Source organism: Varroa destructor, unplaced genomic scaffold (genome assembly GCF_002443255.2).
Source record: "Varroa destructor unplaced genomic scaffold, Vdes_3.0 BEIS01000003.1, whole genome shotgun sequence".
NCBI lineage: Eukaryota > Metazoa > Arthropoda > Arachnida > Mesostigmata > Varroidae > Varroa > Varroa destructor.
The window spans coordinates 5,441,916-5,460,197 of NW_019211456.1; the positions used below are offsets into that span (position 1 = coordinate 5,441,916).

The following is an 18,282-nucleotide window of genomic DNA, read 5'->3' on the forward strand; positions in this document are numbered from 1 at the left end:
ATTTCACATTATTCATTTTATGCAGCATTATGCACTCAATATATTTATGTAATACTAATATAATATAAAGTATTTAGTGTATAGAATATTTCAAATAAGGAGTTAATATTGAGACATAATAATACATAATAATATTAATTAGTCGATCTCGCGTGAATTTTACGTAAATCATGAAGTTGCGTGTTGAATTGTTGGTGTAAATTTTTCATAATGAATTGTATTCTGACATGACTAGAGAAGGTTTTATCTCAGAGTCTAGTCATGGTTCGTTTGGCTAGCAAGTTGCAATTGAGCGAAGGATTCTATTTTGTTTATCCATTTACGTTATATTTACGTCCAGTCACGAAAGTCGGTCGCTGTACATAAATCGTGTCTTGAACTAAATACGGTGTGGTCACAACGGCTTTACTTTTGTTTTAGAGATAACTACTCTCGTGGTCGCGACTATGGGCGTGACTACGATCGACGGCGTGCGTACAGTCCACTACGCGGTGGTGGCAGGGACATTTCGCCACCAGTTAAGCGATCGCGATACGAGTCAGAACCTAGTGCAAATACCGCGGGAGTTAGTCAGCCGGCGATGCTGACCTTTAAGCAGTTCCTTGCCAACCAGGATGACTGTATCGACGATCAAGACGCTGTTAAGAAGTATGCTGATTATAAGACCGACTTTAAACGACAGCAACTCGAGGAGTTCTTCAAGGCTCACAAGGACGAGGAATGGTGGGTCCCACGAATATTTTCATTATTGACACCTACAGACAAAAATGGACACTGCTGAACAGACCGCTATGGGAACTAAGGATAAATATCCAGCCTCCTTATTTGCTTTACTAAAAATTTGAGATGTGTAAATATTCCTGACAAAGTCCAAGCATTTGATTTTTTTTTTTAATACAGTAAGTTGATTGGGAAGAAAAATACACATAATTGTAAGATCTTAGATTTATATTCTGATCAGTCCGGTTCATCGTGGCTACTTAACCGTGTGAGGTTCTAGAATTGGAGTATAAAGGGTTGGGTCGAACTCAGAGCCTGCAGCATACAGTTAGCCACGTTCCGACCCTACCACATTAATTAAATATAACTCATATTGATCCCTCATTCATCGTAGGTTACCTTCATTAATGGGATGCCACTGTTGTCGGACCCCATCGTTGATCGATATGGGAATATCTTTTTTATCCTTGTTACGAGTATAATGACTCGTCTTCGTAACATTGCACCTATAGTGCCCCTAGATATACAATGGATTAGTGGTTACCATTCAACGGGCGTCGGACCGTACGGTCTATGATCTAACTCGGCATTTTCAGGCAGGAGCCAGGCGGGTCGCGAGATGCCTGGGGAGCACCACGTCAGTGGTTCGATTGTGACGCGATTTCTGGTGGATCGGTGGCAGGATTTTGGTTCAGCCACCACAAGCGACTCGTGCGCCTACTTTTGTGTATAGGGACGGGGGTGCGCGCAAGGCACTACCCTAGCTGATTTTCTTACGGAAGCCTTCTGCTTGCCGTGTGTAGGCTCTAGATAAACACAAAATGCGACCAAATGTGATCGTTAGTTGTGAGAACTGACGGTTGTTTTCGAGACACCGAAACTCAAATGGGTAAGAGCAAAACCAACAGCAGAGAAATATCCCACGAAGACGCAGAAAGCAGACATCAAGACGTTAGAATGAATGTTGTTTGATGATATCACCCAATACAGAGAAAAGAAAACACTCCCTGTGTGCTTAGCATTCTGTTAATCGACAACAAAGAGCTTTTGCGTAGACGTGTCATTATTGTTTCCGTTATAAATCGAGAAAATATCGAGGCAGTGTATTAGAATACTACATCGGACATTTTTCTCGCTAGAAGAAATGGCAGCACGGTGTGCGATATGTTTGGACGTCGCTTCTTCACATGTGGCACTGTGGGGTGTATGGTTTTATAGCTGCCTTGATTTGTCTAACTTAACGATATCCGAGTGCGTGTGTGTGTATGTGTGTGTGTCCTGGGTCTTTTGTCTCATTGGTTACTGCTTGCTACTGTCATATTTGGCGCTACGAAGGTTCCGGTTGAAGTATCATCCAGACGAATGCCACAAACGGAAAGAGCAAATGCAGGCCAACATCGAGAAGCGCTTGGAGGTATACCAGAAGGTTAGTGACATGGGCCTCCTGGACAAGGTCGAGCTGGATGTGGAGAAGAACGATGACATTATTCGCATTATGGACACGGTAGCCATATTTCTTGAAGGGGGCAACGAAGATGACCTCAAGGCGCTCGACGAACCAGAGCCCGAGACGAAGCCACATATCCTCGAGCCTGCCAGGTGAATTCAGCGTTATGAAATCGGACGACACATTATATTTTTTCATTTCTTAAGGTCGTTCCTCTTCTTACGTTGATTTTTGCAAGTTTTGTTGAGAAACAGATGTATGCCAAGCCCTGCTTGTATGCAAAACATTTTTCGAGAGGGATATGTCGTTTTATATATATATATATATATAATATTACATATTTAATTGCTTCTTTGCATTCCTCGTGGAATAGGGACACGGAGAAAGCGGGCAATGACAAAGACAAGAAACGCGCCACATCAACAAACGACTCGAAAAAGGAAGGCGAAGAAGCAAAGGCGAAGGAGAAAGGGGATGACGATTCGGGCTTAAGTGAAAATGAGGCCGATGACGCAAAGAAAGAGGAAGGCGACGATGAGATTTCGAAAGACAATGAAGACAGCGTCGAGGGTGATGCGACAGAGGATAAACAGGACGGTAACAGTGGTAAAGAGCCTAGTAAAGCCGATCTTGAAAGTGGCGAAGAGGACGAAGAGAAAACAGGATCAGAAAGGGCACAGAAAGCGGACATTACCGAAAATGCCGGTGCGAGAAACGCTGATGCCGTCTGTGAGGGCGGTACAGAAGCTGCGCCTAAGACTGAACAACAGCCTGGTGTTGCTCGACCTCGCCATCTGCATCGAACTTCGTCAATTTTTTTGCGTACGTTATCTGCCGCAATCACGAAACAGGAGGTAGAAGCAATGTGTAGAAACTATCCTGGCTTCCTTCGGGTTGCATTGGCTGATCCTCAACCTGAACGGAAGTTTCACCGTCGTGGTTGGATCACTTTCGAACGTCATGTTAACACAAAGGAGATCTGCTGGAAGCTGAACAATATCCGGGTTAGTGTATTTCCTTCGTTATAACTAACGTTTTTAGGCACGGGTGTACGTAAGACTAAAATTAGGTTGGGTCGTTCGATGGTGGAACCTTATGGAAACATCTTTAGGGCAAAAGTGCAACATAATTTTGAACGAATCATTATATTTCCGCACAATATGACCTCGTTTAGTATGAACTGTTCACGTTCTCATTTGTCAAATAATCTTCTAATTTGTTGTCATATTCAAACTAAATGAATGTTTGACAATTGCAGCTTCGTGACACCGAGTTGGGAGCAATTCTAAACCGCGATTTGTCCCGCCGTGTGCGATCAGTGAACGGGATTGTGTCAGCCAAGTCGGTGATGAAGTCGGACATGAAGTTAGCCGCTAAGATCATCCAGAATTTGGACACGCAGCGTGGTCTGTGGCTACAACCGGGCGCTGCCGAATCGAAGAACCCGTTGCTGAGCAACATCACCGACTACCTTATCGAGGAGGCTAGTGCTGAAGAAGAAGAGCTTCTTGGCGGGAGCGCAGCCGGCGGCGACGACGTCAAAGGAGAAAATGCTGATTCTTTGCTGGAGAAGGATTCTGAATTGACCCGCGTCCTGGATCGCCTGCTTTGGTATCTTCGCATCGTTCACTCGGTCGATTATTATTCTCACAGCGAATATCATAATGAGGATGAAATGCCAAATCGCTGTGGTATTATTCACGCTCGAGGGTCAATCCCTACTTCACAGGTTACACCGAAAGAAATTGAAGAGTACATTGCCCAGTTTGAGCAAAAGATTGCATCCTATTCGGAACCTATTCGGCCCCTGTCGCTCGACGAGGCCAAGAAGCTCGGGCTGAAAACCGAACAAGATGAAGTTGATAAGTTCATGAGCGAAAATTGCGTGGAGCTAGCTAAGGAGAAGTTTCTATGCCCATTATCAGGCAAAAAATTCAAAGCGCCTGAATTTGTACACAAACACATTCTCAACAGGCACGCTGAGAAACTTGATGAAGTTAAAAAGAACGTGAGTTATTATCTTTGCTATATTCTTTCGTAATTGCTTACTGTACAAGATCACCTCGTAGTTAATTTTTAGTCTCTGTATCAGACTACTGAGGCAAGCTTCAAGCACATCATGGTAGCTTTATCTAGAAGCAATGCAGTAGCATTCGCCTTTCTTATGTGTGATGCGGCAGGTGGAGAAATCGGTGTGAATGTAAACAACAGGGCGCTTCTTTAAACGAGTAGTCACAAAGATAACTCAACCAGAGCTAGCACTGAAAGCTGTGCAGTAGTCAACAAACTCTTTGCTAATTGACGAACGAGCCTCAACATTCGCCAGTAGTATGTCACATATTTTGTATCTCTTTATTGAGATATATACAGCATTATAAAGTATCTATTGCAGTACTCGTGTAAGTCCTCTATGGATCTCATGACAACAACAGCGCGCTGTTGAAGCGTCAAAAATACTATCGTTTATAAGCGAAGCCTGCTTTAGGTGACATAATGTTTACGCGAGTGCTGCTTTCTTTAAACTTTATATTTTCATGTACTTTTTGCAGACAATGTATTATAATAATTACGTAAATGATCCGAAACGACCGATGCTACCGGAGCACCCGGCGAATAAGCCGCGTCCCCCGGGAGGTAATGGGAGTCATACTGGAGCAGGAGGTCCGGCTGGTGACAGTAATGGTGGAGGCGTACCTACTAATGCTGCACCGTATGCACACTATGGAGCACCCGGAGCACCTTATGCAGCTTACCCACCAGGCCGCGGCCCAGCAGCTTACGGTCCGCCTCATGCTGGCTATGGGGGCCCTATGAGAGGCTACGGACCCCCCTTAGATCATGGACCTTACGGCGGACCACGTTACGGTAACAAACGTGGAGGGCCTCCCTTCTCCGGTGGTCCTAGGTGAGTTATGATTGAATGTGTTATTGGTTGATACTGTTGCTTTCTTAATGTAATTTGGAGAACTGGTAAAGTGAAGTACGCCTGTGTGTAGAATGAATGTGTCGGAGCCGCTGTCTTTGGCGATGATTTTCTTAACTGTTGCCAAAACTACTGTAAAAAGTCGTTTGTATCAGTGCTAGCATGGTATTGTACAACAGGCCGGGGTGAGGTTTTCGCTGAACGGTTTTTGATGGGCTGCTGGAAACTTCTGAATGCATAACACCAACTATGCCGCTAATAACTGATTCGTGTTTGTTATGTTTAAAGGCTCTGGTAGTACGCTCACTTACTCATTGATGTTTGTAGGAGTTGGTTTCTGAAGGAAAAAATAATTTGCTGGCAGCAGATCACCAACTCAGTATGGTTGTGTGTGTTGTTGTTGCATTTCAGGGGTATTCGGGACCCCCGGCCTGTTGTAGGATACCACGACCTCGACACGACCCCTGATTTTGACATGTTCTAGAGAGACATAGACAGACAAAGAAAGAGACACGAACAAAGGCACGAGAATAATCTCAATGCAATATACGACGCTATGTATGCAATTAGCCGTCGAAAATTTATCGAGGAAAATCAAAACAAACGGTCAGAGGTGCCCTACCCTAAAACGTGGTTGAGTGATGGCTAGTTTAGCGTGCCTAGGCTTATGTACTGAACGTGTCAGCTTGAAAAGAGAGACATATTTAGTAATCGATGTGTCGTTGTCAACGCGTCGCCGATATCGTTAGCTACCTGGAAGAACTGATGGGTAGTAGAAAGAAAGACACGTACAAAAGTGACACTCGTTCCGACTTGATTGATCCTTTGGTTCCAGGGGCTTTCCGGGTAGGAGACCATATACGGATTGGGATGCCCCCGAGGATTATTGACTGTAACTAGAAGACGAACAAAGCGGGAGAAACATAAAACGTCTGCGGACGGAAGTTCCGTTCGGAAATCTACTGCAGGAACGAGATTGTATAACTTGGCAGAGAAGTTTCCATAAAGACGATACATACATTATTAATAATAAGTAAATAAATTAATTAATAAAAATATCGTACATAATTGAAAAGGCAAATGAAAAGAGTAATAGCTTTTGCGATTGTCAATAAAAATGCAACAACCGCTGTGTATTCTAGTTCATTTTGTTTTGTATTCGATGTTATTGAACATGAATAGACAAAGAGCATAGCTTCTGTGATGCTTTATACTATGGGATAGGGTGGGACGGAATGAAACATGAACATTTTGCCAAAGGACGGAGTTTCGTAGGAACGATCTATTTACAGACGCTGTAAAATGTCTTTTGTGAGTAAGATGATCGAGCTTATGAACGTACACTGAAGCGAATGTACACATGATTACTATATTGTTTTAGCAATAGTAATAATAGAGTTCAAAAAGAGCTACAGTCGATAACTATCTATAAATGCATCCGCGTGGCGTTACACACATAAGATGCGATAGATAACAGTTCCGAATAAAAGATGAATTAAACTTCGGATAAAATGACTCCATAAAATGTTAATTGTTCTTATTGTAGGGTTCTTTAATTAACTGTATAGTGTAATGAAATACAGAAGAAGTAGCTGAATTAGGAGAAGCACGTGCTGAATAAGCGAACAGGTAAGAATTGATTTCTTCAGATAGTATGGATTTCGTAAACTTGAGCGCATGAAATCGTAATGGAAACCAAATATCTTTCAATTTATATGAATTAAGCTTACGCTATTTTTTTTTTCGATATTGGGTAATATTTTCGAGTTGGTGACGGCAATCTGTGTGCGTTTTACTTATTAAACCTCTGTCATTTTTTTCCCGCGGTACTAAGATGTTTGCCTCGTTTGGAAGAGATCGCTATTTGGTATACGAACGCTAAAAACATATAAGACGGATATAATAAGTTTTAAAAACTATAAAATAGCCATTTTATGAACCTGCAATTGGAAAACAAAGTGAAGAACGTCTACATTTCCATTGCTTGAAACTTTTATATTTTGGTCCCATGTCTACCAGTTCACAGCTAAGTTCAGATCAATAAGAATATCTGAGATGTAAAATCAGAGATGTTTACTGATGCTTGGAAATTCTACCGTCGAAAAGAGTTAAACACGAAGTTTAACTTGAGCAAGAATAACGCGCCCTTAAGCCCCCGGTACCTCATTTCAGGCTTTATTATTGGCCCTTACAAAGATCCATTTGAGTCTTCATTAGCTCAACAAAAACTCTGGCAAACTACAGGAAGAAACAATTTATTTGAGATAAAATCGAATATATAATATTGTAGCTTTTCTTTAGTAACAAAACCACATGACTTGGTAGTGGACTATTATCTCTGCAAATTAGCGTTCCTAATTATCAATTGTGATTTTGCTAAAAAAAAAAAGGCTCTCAACCAAAGTCAAACTATTCAGCATTTTACACTTAAGCGCTTTACCAACACGGTTAATGTTATCAAGAGCCTTCGATTTAAAGAAATATATTGATGTACTTACACGCGCATATAGATGTACGCACTTTCTACGCTGCTCTTTTAGTACTTATATACTATATATCCGTAGATGTAAAATGACTCACTTTATATCAGAGAAACGCTAAGCTTTATTTCTCACTCATGATGCATTTTTTTAAATTTTCGATACATCGAAATATTTTAGCATTAAGGGTTACTTTGCTCAAAATAAACTCTGACTTTGTGGAAAGGCGACCTTCTAAGGCATGTAAGGTCCCTTTTTTTAAATCAATTGCGTTGTCGTCTACACAGCTAAGAGTTATACAAACGCTTCTAGATTCACATTCATTTTCGTTGATGTGCGTTCGCCAAACGGGAAATGTGCAGACCTATTAGCTATCTGTACATCCGTTGAATACCCGTTTAATATGCACACTAACTTTCGATATCGTTCGAGTTTCTTTATATTATTAGGAACAGAAAAACATGATCGGAGCTATTTTTACTTTAGTGCGACGAAAATGTTTACGACTACATGTGTGTGCATGGGAAGAGGAAGATCTCTTTGACCTGCTCGAGAAGTCGAAATATCGTCTAGAGAGAATCGTCGATTTAGAGGACCACCCTTAATACAATAGTATTTACGGCTTCTACTGGTCTTAATTTAATATTATTTTTTGTACACAATCATTTAAACTAACCCAAGTTGTGAGTTGCAGAATGGTTGAGTCACTTCACTGAGATACCGCTATATATATGTGTAAAACTCATGATTATCTATTTTGCCTTTCCAGCGAAGCACACACCCACACACAAACCTAGACCATACCACAACTAATAGAGGCTTTTGCATACATCTGAGTCGCCTACACACCGCCGCGAAATTTAAGTGAAAACCCTCCGTCGATGCTTGCTTAGCAAACGCGTATTCTTGACTTGAGTATTTAGAGGAAGACCTTGGTACCGTCATTCTTCCGGATAATAAGCGAATCAGTTCATGTCAAGCCTATTGGGGCATGGTTTCTTCCCTTAATTTTTGTGCTAAACAAACTTGACAGCAATATATGCATATATTTCGTAGTTGTTCATATAGTAAAAATAAGGCACATAAACGTACCTTGAAGCACGTTTTATAAGATATTTCTTTTTCATTTTCTAGGAGGGTGGGACTTGCGTTTTATATATAGCACAACCGCCTTTAGGCACCTACATGGCATGTGTGTAGCGCGCATTGGGCATGTATTTCATTCGTGGCTTTTCCAGCTTTCTAGCTTTTAATCGAAATATCGACGCCTATATATTATATTTCTTTACTCAATGAATGGACTTCAACAAATCAAGGTGATGCAGTTACGGTTATTTTATGTTTCACAAGAACAAAGGTTAGGCATGTTTACTAATTTTCTTCGTTGGATTATGGTTTTGTTTTGATTATTATAATTTTTGCATGTTATCTATTAGGTTTCGCATTAGGTTTCCTAATATTGGTACGCTTTTTCGTGTTTCTTTTTTTGTAGAAATAGAATACGTTTGTACTGATGGCGAATATTCGTCTCATTGACGGTCTCCGTGGCGCACAATTAAATCGGTGTGATCTCGTAGTATGTCAATTAAAAGTTATCGTTCTGACGCTTATAACTCGCGAGATATTGAGTCATGAATGAAAGAAGCACTACATCAGAAACAATGAGTTTACTAGCTCTTAAATTTAAATGTTTATCGTGTCAAATGAAATCATATCAAAGAGTGTATGCTTGAGTAATAACGCACTTTCTGTGAACATTTCGCGCGTTCTATAGTGCATGAACTACTAATTAAAATAAAAACACATGGCTATTGTACTTCTATAGTTTCACTCTCAATCGTATTAGGTATTTTGCGTGGGCAGACGCTTTGATCCAATGCATTTCAATGATTGAATTTTACGTTGTTTTTGTCAGTCAAGTAAGCTTTAAGGTAGGAGTAAGGTCGTTTATTGATGCGCTATGGGGATCATCTTCTCACCGCGACTGTCTTCAATAGCAGGAAGCGGAGCTGTAATAGTGAGAACACCGTCGCGGGATAATGACGATGTAATGCGTTCCGGGTTTATTCCTGAAAGAGAAATAAAAAGCCCTATTAGGATCCAGCAAAGACTCCATTGCGCCTCATTTGAAATTTTTTCTGCGTAGCTGGGTACTCACGTAGGTACACGGGTACTTTGGAAAGCTATACAATACAAATATAAAACTATAAAAGAATGGTTGGTATCGAGACTTAGCCGACTATCATCATCGACTACACATAGCTGAGGAAAGTTAAGCTAAGAGCTTGACTTTTTAGTTAGCATAGAAAAAAAATATCTCATCACATACATATATGAATGTACATTTTATTACAGATACTTGAGCCTGTTACCCACGCACCCTTGGGAAGCATAAACTCCCTGTTGTATTGACGGGAGACGCTCTTCGTTTCGGTCTTCTCTTCGTGTTTTGCGTGCACTTGAAGGCGGTTGTCGACCGTTTTGACAACAATTTCTTCCGGCGCATAGTCGCTCACATCAAATCGCAGCTTGATTTCGCGCCCGCCGTCAGGAGTATCCTGAATAAGTGGCGACGACATGTCCAGGTAGCTTCGCGGCTGGCTTGTCAGACCTCGAGAAAATACGTCTCGCTCGTGATCTGCAAGCTGGCTTCTAAAACGAGACATCTCGTCCTCCATGCGCCTCATCTCCTGCTCAAATCTCTCTCGAACGTTCGAGAACTCATTGTCCAGAATTGAGAGATCACTGCGAGAGATCGGAACGCGGCGTTCAGGAGCCATACTGCAATGAATCAAAGAACGTATGATTGCTTACATACCTATGGTAGTGCAAAGTAAATTAAGAGTGCAGGAAAAGACAGCGATTGCCTTGTAATCTACACAAGGTCTACATAAGAACTACAAAGAGCACCACATTTGTCACGCCACATATAAAAAAGAGTTCTCACAAGACCTCAACTAAAATTTTTACTGACCAACATTTATAGCGATTACTATTTGAGTTAAAAACGCAAGACTACTGACCATAAAAACTTGAACTTTCTACATCAAATTCGGTGGCGACTCACTCGAATCGTGTTTCGATTGATGTAACAGTCTGCGTAGCCGTTTACAAATATATAGCTGCTTGTTCTAGGTTTGATTATAATGTAGGTAACATATAGATGTTTGCTTATTTTTGATATAATTATAATGATGTGTAATATAATGTACACTGAATAAGTGAGGTCTCCTTTAGCAGATCGGAAGCGTGAAGTGGATGAAAACAGAGTACAAATCTAATTGCTGTAACATCATACAATTGATTAAGTAAGCAATGACCATGAAGATGCTCCATGAATTGGTGTTTAGACTTGGGACTAACTCGTAGAATCCTGTAAACATAACTGAGGTTAAGATTTACTCACTGCGAGGTCTTTGCGGAAAATCTTAGGTCCCTGGCCCTTAATATTATTATTATTATTATTAGCTCATATCCTCTGAGAAAAAAACATTCGGTAGTATTGGCTCTACCTTTTCAAAGTTTCTAAATGAATAAATCTTGGAATCCAAGATCAATTGCTTCAGTAGGCTTAAAGTAATGAAGGTAATATTGTCTTCGATGTTGTGTCCGACTTGTTTAAGATCGGGAAATAGTAGTTATTTTATAACCTTCCATACGGTTATTTATTATGATGGATAATAATATTATTGTTGTTATTATTATTATTATTATTGTTTGACCAGACCACTCTTTGAATGCTACAATGGTTTTATCTTTAACATTCAAGTATACTAGGTTCCATATTACATAAGCCTGATCCGTAGATCGTTGTGTTATTTTGCATAGCTATGCATAGGTAATAAAACCTTTTAAGAGCACAGCATGATTTGGCAAAAGTACAAAGAAACATCCATCAACAGATTGCATGGTTAGCTAACTCTACCATTAACAGCCACTTCTTCCTTACGTGAGGTCAAGCCGCTACGTTGTCATGAATTTCCTGCAGGAGAGTATTTGTCCCGTTTGTTATAAGTTCTCTTTGAAACGAATCCAGCGAGGCCCCATTTCGCTTAAGTTGTATATGACTTTTAATCGACAGAGGCCAAAGGATTATTAGGGCAATCAGTACATGTTTTTAAAGTAGCGGACGTTAAACACTACAGTTATGCATCGGCCAGGCGCGGTGCCCTTGTACCGCCCGGCAGCAGTTAAGAAGCGGTCTCACATTTCAAAACAATACAGTGCTTTCAAAACAGTGTTTTGGTCCGTTCACTAATGGTACGGCGGATTGTTTGGTGACTTTGTTCTGCATCTCAAAGATTGCCTATTTCAGTAGGAGGCCATTTAAGAGTTACTACGCAAGGAACAACACTAGAAGGTACCCATGGCATTGCGATAAAACAATATGGCTGAGCAACGCGACGACAACAACGGTATCATGATGACGCTAGATATTACTTATTATATATTATTAAATTATTATGTATTATCACTTATTATATATTATTAAACATTACCATTCATTTGTCATGCGCATTGATTTTTGGATAAATCGACTATTCTTCTTCTGATTTTTATGTATAGTTCCTTTGTACTAGTTAACAGCAGTTTATTATTCTCACATCATACTATAGATTTTTCAATCGGACTGTCATTCGCTTTGTTACTGTTAATGTTTATTCGTTTATTTCTTAGCTAGACGATTATATCATTAATTAGCATTGCAAACGAATATTTACACAAATATAACTACTTAGTAGATTCTAAGGGGCTGTGGTGCAAACTCCGTTAAATTGAAAGTAGACCATCGTACATACACGTGTGTACACCCATAAGACTTCAAGCACAAATACAAGCGTCAAAGTCTGTCCCTAATATAGAATTAAGCCAGTCTTTTGAGATAATTTAATTAAAAGTTTACGAAAATTACTTGCAAATGAACAATAACAATGCAGTAGTATATTGTTTGTTAGGTGGTAAATAAAATGCAAAAGACTGAACTAGGAATGGGTTTTTACAGGTGCATATCCAGTAATGGATCTAATGGGTCTCGCGTTTGCTTTGGAGACGTTTGTTTTCTGGTCACTCTTTCTTCGATTGTATTTTTGTCGCCACACATACATTGTACGAACCCAGGTCGACTATTCACGTTAGGAAAGCCGGATACACTACACATTTTACGCGCAAGCGTTGACACCTGCAACAACTTTGGACGCCATAGTACGGACAGCCAGATGTATTTCGATGGGTGTGGTCGAAGATCCTGTTTGAGCTCTCGCAGCGGCAAGCGTAATGAAAATGTTACTCAGTATGGCCCCGATTACCAAAGCAAAAAGGAGAATAGCAACATTAAGTCGGCCTTTGTCACAGGTCAACTGAAGTGATCAAAAAGAGTATTTTCTAGATTAATCTGATTAGATTACACGAAGCGCCTCGTCTCCCCTTCCATAACGTTAGATGGACCCCGTCACGTCGTCGTTCTGTCAGCTATCTACTGCTATAGTATGCCTCCGTTGCACACTAGGCGCTTTGTACTGAAATTAAGCGATAGCTCCGAGTTACACCCAATTATGTATAGCCGAAAGATTACACTAGCATGTTATATTAAATCGTAGTTTGCATACAGTTCTAGGTCAGTTTTAAAGGGTAAGATACTGCAAACGAGATATCATTTAAATGTTGGGCCAAAATGAATACCCTCACATTGCCATTCTTAATACACGGATCGATCACATCGATTGTTAGACCGATCCTAAAGATTACCTCTAACGTTTTTCAAGATTAGCGCACCACTTAATCAAGATCAATCATGTGTATATTCGTTTTGGTTGACATGTCGTTTCACGAACAAGCAGTTTTCAGAATTAAAATAAAAACTATTTAAATGGTACGAACATAGCCTGTCAAGCCACTTGTAAAATCATTTCATTCAGGAGTCTTTTCCTATATAAAACGAGATTGTCTATGCATGCGGAAGCGAGCATAGAATAAACAGAAACAATTTCCAATCTGTCGCGGTTAATGATCACATATTGGCGCAGAAATGGGTATTCAAGTTCTACCTCAAAAGTTAGCAGCTGCATCGGGCAACGTTACCAGAATTTGTCCATCGAACAGTGATCCTATTAAAGCAGTTACCTGTTACTTTAACGTTCAGGCAAAACCCATGTGATCCCCTGTTGTTTTACAAGGCGCCGCTGCACTTTGGTTCGCTGACCTGAGGCAACTACATTAGTGACGCTGATCCTATTCGCCTTTATGCCTAGTTTTGGTACGGTCTTGGGGCCTAAAATGAGATTACAATCAGGGTCTATCACTCTAATTAGATTCGTGAGTTTCGGGCCCGTTCGGGCCCCATGAAATCCATAAGTGTTTTAAAAATATCAATAGGAATTATGTCGATGGAAATGCCACGAAGCATTGATATGCATCAAGCTGAGAAACGTATGAGTGACGGCACATCCTTACCACAAATTTCTGAACTGTTTAAGATATCTATTATAAAATTACTACCAAAAAAACGTACTGTGCATAGGCTGATGAGTGGGTGTGTGTGGGTGTTCGAGCATGGCGTAGCACGCCATATGTCTTGCAAACAACTACGAACTTGACATCGAAATATTTTGGTTCTCAGCCGTAATATGACTTGTCACCCAACCTGTAAGTTAGGGAGACAGCAAACTAGGTATCATCGCAACGGATCAAATGATGCATAGTTTGCATGCAGTTCATTTCAGTAATGAACATTTCAGGAGTCGACCGATAGAAGCGCGACAATAGATCGCGAGTGCTACGATACACTACAACCTTCCCGCTTCCACTACAGACGTCATGTGTTAGGACATAACCGATCTGACGATGCGATGTTTCTAGTATTATTATTTTTACTACTACCACTTTTAGTGGTGCTGCTATTATCAAATAATAATAACAATAATATCTGCTACCTTCACTATTGTACCTAATGAACAGTAATAATATTCAATGAGCGCCACTGATTCGCTTACTGCAACAGCAGCGCCTTCTGGATAGGCGGTTTTAGTTATATGTCCACCGTTGCTGCTATTCGCATAGTTACACACTTTGTCATGCTTCTGCTCAGATTCTGACCATCTTCGGCAATTCATCCCGGCAGCGCGCGCAGCCATTGCCGTCACTTGGCTGTACTGCCGCCGTAAACATCCGCGGCATCAGTCTTTGACTTGATTTGGAATTCAATGCTAAAGGTGGGCGGAAGCCAGTTATCAAACAAACCAGTTTTCACTACAGTTATGCCCAACATAGCCAGAGAGTAGCTGCAGCAGCGACGGCTGCTGCCTAGCGAGACGCCACTGTTTACGTGTAAAAGAACATGACACAATAAAAATTTTACTCGCGTTCACTGCTAATGCTGGCTATAATCATAATAATAATAATAATAATAGAAATAACGGCCTAAAGCCCAAAATATGTATCTAACTCTGTCTGATTCAAATACGTGCTACTATGACAAGTTCTCCTTGCCTAAGTTTCGACAAATATATCTATATTTGACCACAAACTATTGAGTGGGATTATTGATCGGCGGATATCGTCGATACCATATTGGTGCAGGTTTTTGCGCAGGGCTGCCCGTTTGGCTAAACCTAGAAGTCAGACTACCTTGTACCTCTAATGAAATTCATGTAGGAATGATGGAGTTTTCTTACGTCATCCATTTTGCGCCAAGTCTATAGTTGATTCCAAATTCAGGAGTAGCGGAGAACGGAATTTTTGAAATTATAATTATGAAGGTTTTCCCTTTTCTTTTTCTGTGATTATATCTACATTGTGTTTGTGTGGCCTCTAAATTCATAATAATATATATGCGCAAGTCTGGCTAGGTCACTCTTGTGAAAGAAGCTTTTTGACATATCGACTATTTTTCACATTGAATTTTATTTGTTACCGAAGCTGGGTGGATATATACTCGTATTTTGAAACCTATATCAATCAAATTCAGGATCCCTTACAAATCAACTTTAGAAGACAATTTAAATATGTAAGTATCAGTTCGTTATTATGATATACGTAGTACAATCCCTGAGCATTAGGAATCTGCTTTACGAAATTCAACTGTCAGAGACTTGAACGAAGCAGATGATAAAGATAACAAAAATCTGCTTGCCATTTACATAAGTCGGTGTCATAAAATATCTGCCTTTCATTATATATCCGCAACACCTTAATCTCTTTTTTCGTAAAACAATTAACAGTTTATCTAAATTGAAACGCGGTAGTCGGTCAGTCACATACAGACACGCAATCAGCGCCCAAGGTACGCACAAAACAATATTCACTTATAGGCTCAACTACACATAAATAAATGCACTCACGTTCGTACTGTCGTTGTTGTTGATGGTTACACACTTCGGTTTGCTCAGGTGGTGGTGGTGGTGGTGCTAGTGGCAACACACAGGGCAAAACTGTGTCCGCTCAGGTGGATTATCTGCCAGAATGTCAGACGACTGTTCCTCTGGCCAAAGTCTGTCCGGGATAAATTATCCGTCCTGCGCTGCCAGACCGCCTCTCCCTCAAAAGGCCGACTTTTTGGAGAGGGTTTGTGAGCACCGCGATTGTCGGCCAACGGACCGACCGACAGCGGACGGAGAAATGGACTCGCCAATGTTAGACATTAGCCAGCCAGCGAACGCGCAACGACGAGTAGAGCGCGAGAGCGGAAACATGGAGAGATACGTTCATGCAAAACACAAGTAAAGGTTGCAAATAATCGAATAAACAAACGACTTGACAGTATCAACATCGGCCACAAGCCGCGAAAACTCCGTCAAGTACTAGATGTCAAATACAAATAGCAGTTTTAAATGAAGCATAAATAGCTAACAACAGGACTTGTACCCGTGCGTCTTTAGAATGAAATAAGATATACGACACATCGAACCGTTGTTTGGGCGGACAGCCACGACAGAAAACGAAAAAGTGACGCAAGTCGGCCACAAAGGAGATAGTAGTCGCGCGTAACTTCGGTAGTACTATTGAGAATTGACACATTCACTGGATTAAAATTAATTTCATTACAGTCAGCTCTGAGTCATCGCACTCAACCTACTATTGTTTTTGTAATAATAATAATAATAATAATAATAATAATAAAGAAGAAGGTTGGAACTGCAATATCGTCAGAGTGTTCTGGCTATATACTAAGAATAATCGATTTTTGTTTGCCGAAAAATAGCTAAGACGCGACAATTTACAGCCACTGTGTGCATCTTTATTCGTTGAATTTAAATCTCTTAGCTACGTTTTCGGGAGATATACTGTACATTTTAGAAAAGTCTATATTGAACACCTCAGAAACGCTGTAGGTATTTCTGTAATGGAGAGCCCCTTCCTTCAGCTGCAATAGCTTGCAACTGTTAGATTAAGGCCCGCCATATTACTCGAATTCTTACATACTCACATGGTTGTTCTCGTAGGAGATTAAATAATATCACTTTGTTTGTAGCATTTGTTTGACGTCCATGATGGGACATTGTGAAAAGCAAGATTTACGTCCCATAAATAATGTAAAGCAGATAGCATTTTTATAACATAATTAGATCAGCTGGTGGGAAACTATTCTATTAATGTCGGAACATTCTATTAATGTTCCGACTAAACTAGAAATAACAGTTGTGGTGCTCCAAATGAAACATATATTTGCTTGTTCAGACGTCACATGTATATGGTAAAAAGTTTTCTTCCTACTAGATAATGTATAAGAAATAGAAAATTAGTCATTTAGAGGACCTATACATATATGCAGCAAGGTCCTTAAAGAGGTTCTTTGAAATTTACATACGAGGCAGCTTTAATACTACTTTTGATTGTATATTGATTGTTGGGCCCAAATAATGTAAAAGATTTAATGAACAGCTGAAATTTCAAATTATTTCTAGAAATAATGATAGATAATATATGCTAAAGTATTAATAAAGAAAGATATTAGAATATCTTTCTTTATTAACACAGACTGTACGGTATAAAATACTGTTACAGATTATAAAGCAAAAAAAAAAATAAATAATGTTTACCTCAAACGATTCTTCCGAGCATTCGAGCACGTTTATTTTTTGAAGTTTTGTCAAACTGGTCATAGTTGAACATTTAAGGATGTATTCCAACAAGTTTCGAGACTTCAACGTACATGGAGTTCAATTCGATGTAATTTAACTCCTGGAGTGATTCCATTTCGTATTGGACGGAATTATCAAAACAACGCTGATATCATACAACAATGGCGCTCTATGTGGTTTAAACTACCGGTTATTGGAGGCGATTGTCGATTTATAGACACAACGTAACTTATAAAATTAAAAAAAAACATGCATACAGTTAGTTAGCTTTCTTCTCAATGAGACTAGAAATATGTTTTGACTAGCGTATTTTTGTATAGTACGTTTTGACTATTATATAGAGTAAATTGTTACCCTCTTTTACAGCTCCTGGTTAAAACTGTAAGCAATCGACAACAAAGAGACTTGAAGATTTTCAATCATGAGGATGAGCCATTAGGTTTCGCTTATATAGAGTATACACAGCTTATATACAAAACGCCTGTAAAGAAAAAAAACCAGCTGCCGTCCCTTCAACCAGGAAAATTTCGATCTGTCAAATTTCTACGGATGTGGTAAAAAATGACTTCTAACAATGCGTATGCATAGTGAGTGCCTAAATTCACTTCACAAAATTGGAAAAATTTTCGCAGAGCT

The 18,282-nt window shown here is 39.9% G+C and overlaps 2 protein-coding genes and 1 long non-coding RNA gene across 12 annotated transcripts in view; 2 read left to right on the forward strand and 1 right to left on the reverse strand.

The window, feature by feature from the left end:
* Ars2 (arsenic resistance protein 2) overlaps positions 1-6,231 on the forward strand; it is a 14,720-nt gene extending 8,489 nt beyond the window's left edge. For 6 of the 8 annotated variants that reach the window (XM_086982169.1, XM_022796533.2, XM_022796531.2 and 3 more), the window contains exons 3-8: positions 421-723; positions 2,056-2,319; positions 2,541-3,171; positions 3,426-4,175; positions 4,717-5,072; positions 5,502-6,231. In XM_086982169.1, coding sequence (XP_086838295.1) covers positions 421-723; positions 2,056-2,319; positions 2,541-3,171; positions 3,426-4,175; positions 4,717-5,072; positions 5,502-5,574 — 2,377 coding nt within the window. In that variant the 3' untranslated portion in view covers positions 5,575-6,231. The remainder of the gene's footprint in view (positions 1-420; positions 724-2,055; positions 2,320-2,540; positions 3,172-3,425; positions 4,176-4,716; positions 5,073-5,501) is intronic. The other 2 variants (XM_086982170.1, XM_086982171.1) reach the window with 2 other exon arrangements.
* Positions 6,232-8,881: 2,650 nt separating this feature from the next.
* Positions 8,882-16,509, reverse strand: LOC111246750 (alpha-crystallin A chain-like). 3 transcript variants are annotated; one of them, XM_022796874.2, is made up of 3 exons: positions 15,907-16,509; positions 9,951-10,351; positions 8,882-9,639 (listed from the first exon to the last, which is right to left on the reverse strand). In XM_022796874.2, the coding sequence occupies exons 2-3, from the start codon at positions 10,348-10,350 to the stop codon at positions 9,518-9,520; spliced, it is 522 nt and encodes a 173-aa protein (XP_022652609.1). In that variant the 5' UTR covers position 10,351; positions 15,907-16,509; the 3' UTR covers positions 8,882-9,517. The 3 variants fall into 3 exon arrangements, with proteins under 3 accessions (XP_022652609.1, XP_022652608.1, XP_022652610.1); XM_022796873.2 differs by lacking the exon at positions 15,907-16,509 and adding an exon at positions 12,685-13,144; XM_022796875.2 differs by lacking the exon at positions 15,907-16,509 and adding an exon at positions 12,674-13,144.
* LOC147756430 (uncharacterized) lies at positions 10,350-13,459 on the forward strand. Its single transcript, XR_015322629.1, has 2 exons — positions 10,350-11,985; positions 12,573-13,459. It is a non-coding gene; the product is annotated as an uncharacterized LOC147756430 (long non-coding RNA).
* Positions 16,510-18,282: the final 1,773 nt, after the last annotated feature.

Coding starts and splice junctions, on each gene's coding strand:
- LOC111246750 (XM_022796873.2), bottom strand. CDS start 12,728: ATGTGTAGTGTATCCGGCTTTCCTAACGTGAATAGTCGACCTGG. Junction 10,352..12,684: donor AACGTGAATAGTCGACCTGG/GTTCGTACAATG, acceptor GATTCATTGCAG/TATGGCTCCTGAACGCCGCG. Junction 9,640..9,950: donor GGAGTTTATGCTTCCCAAGG/GTGCGTGGGTAA, acceptor TTTCTCTTTCAG/GAATAAACCCGGAACGCATT.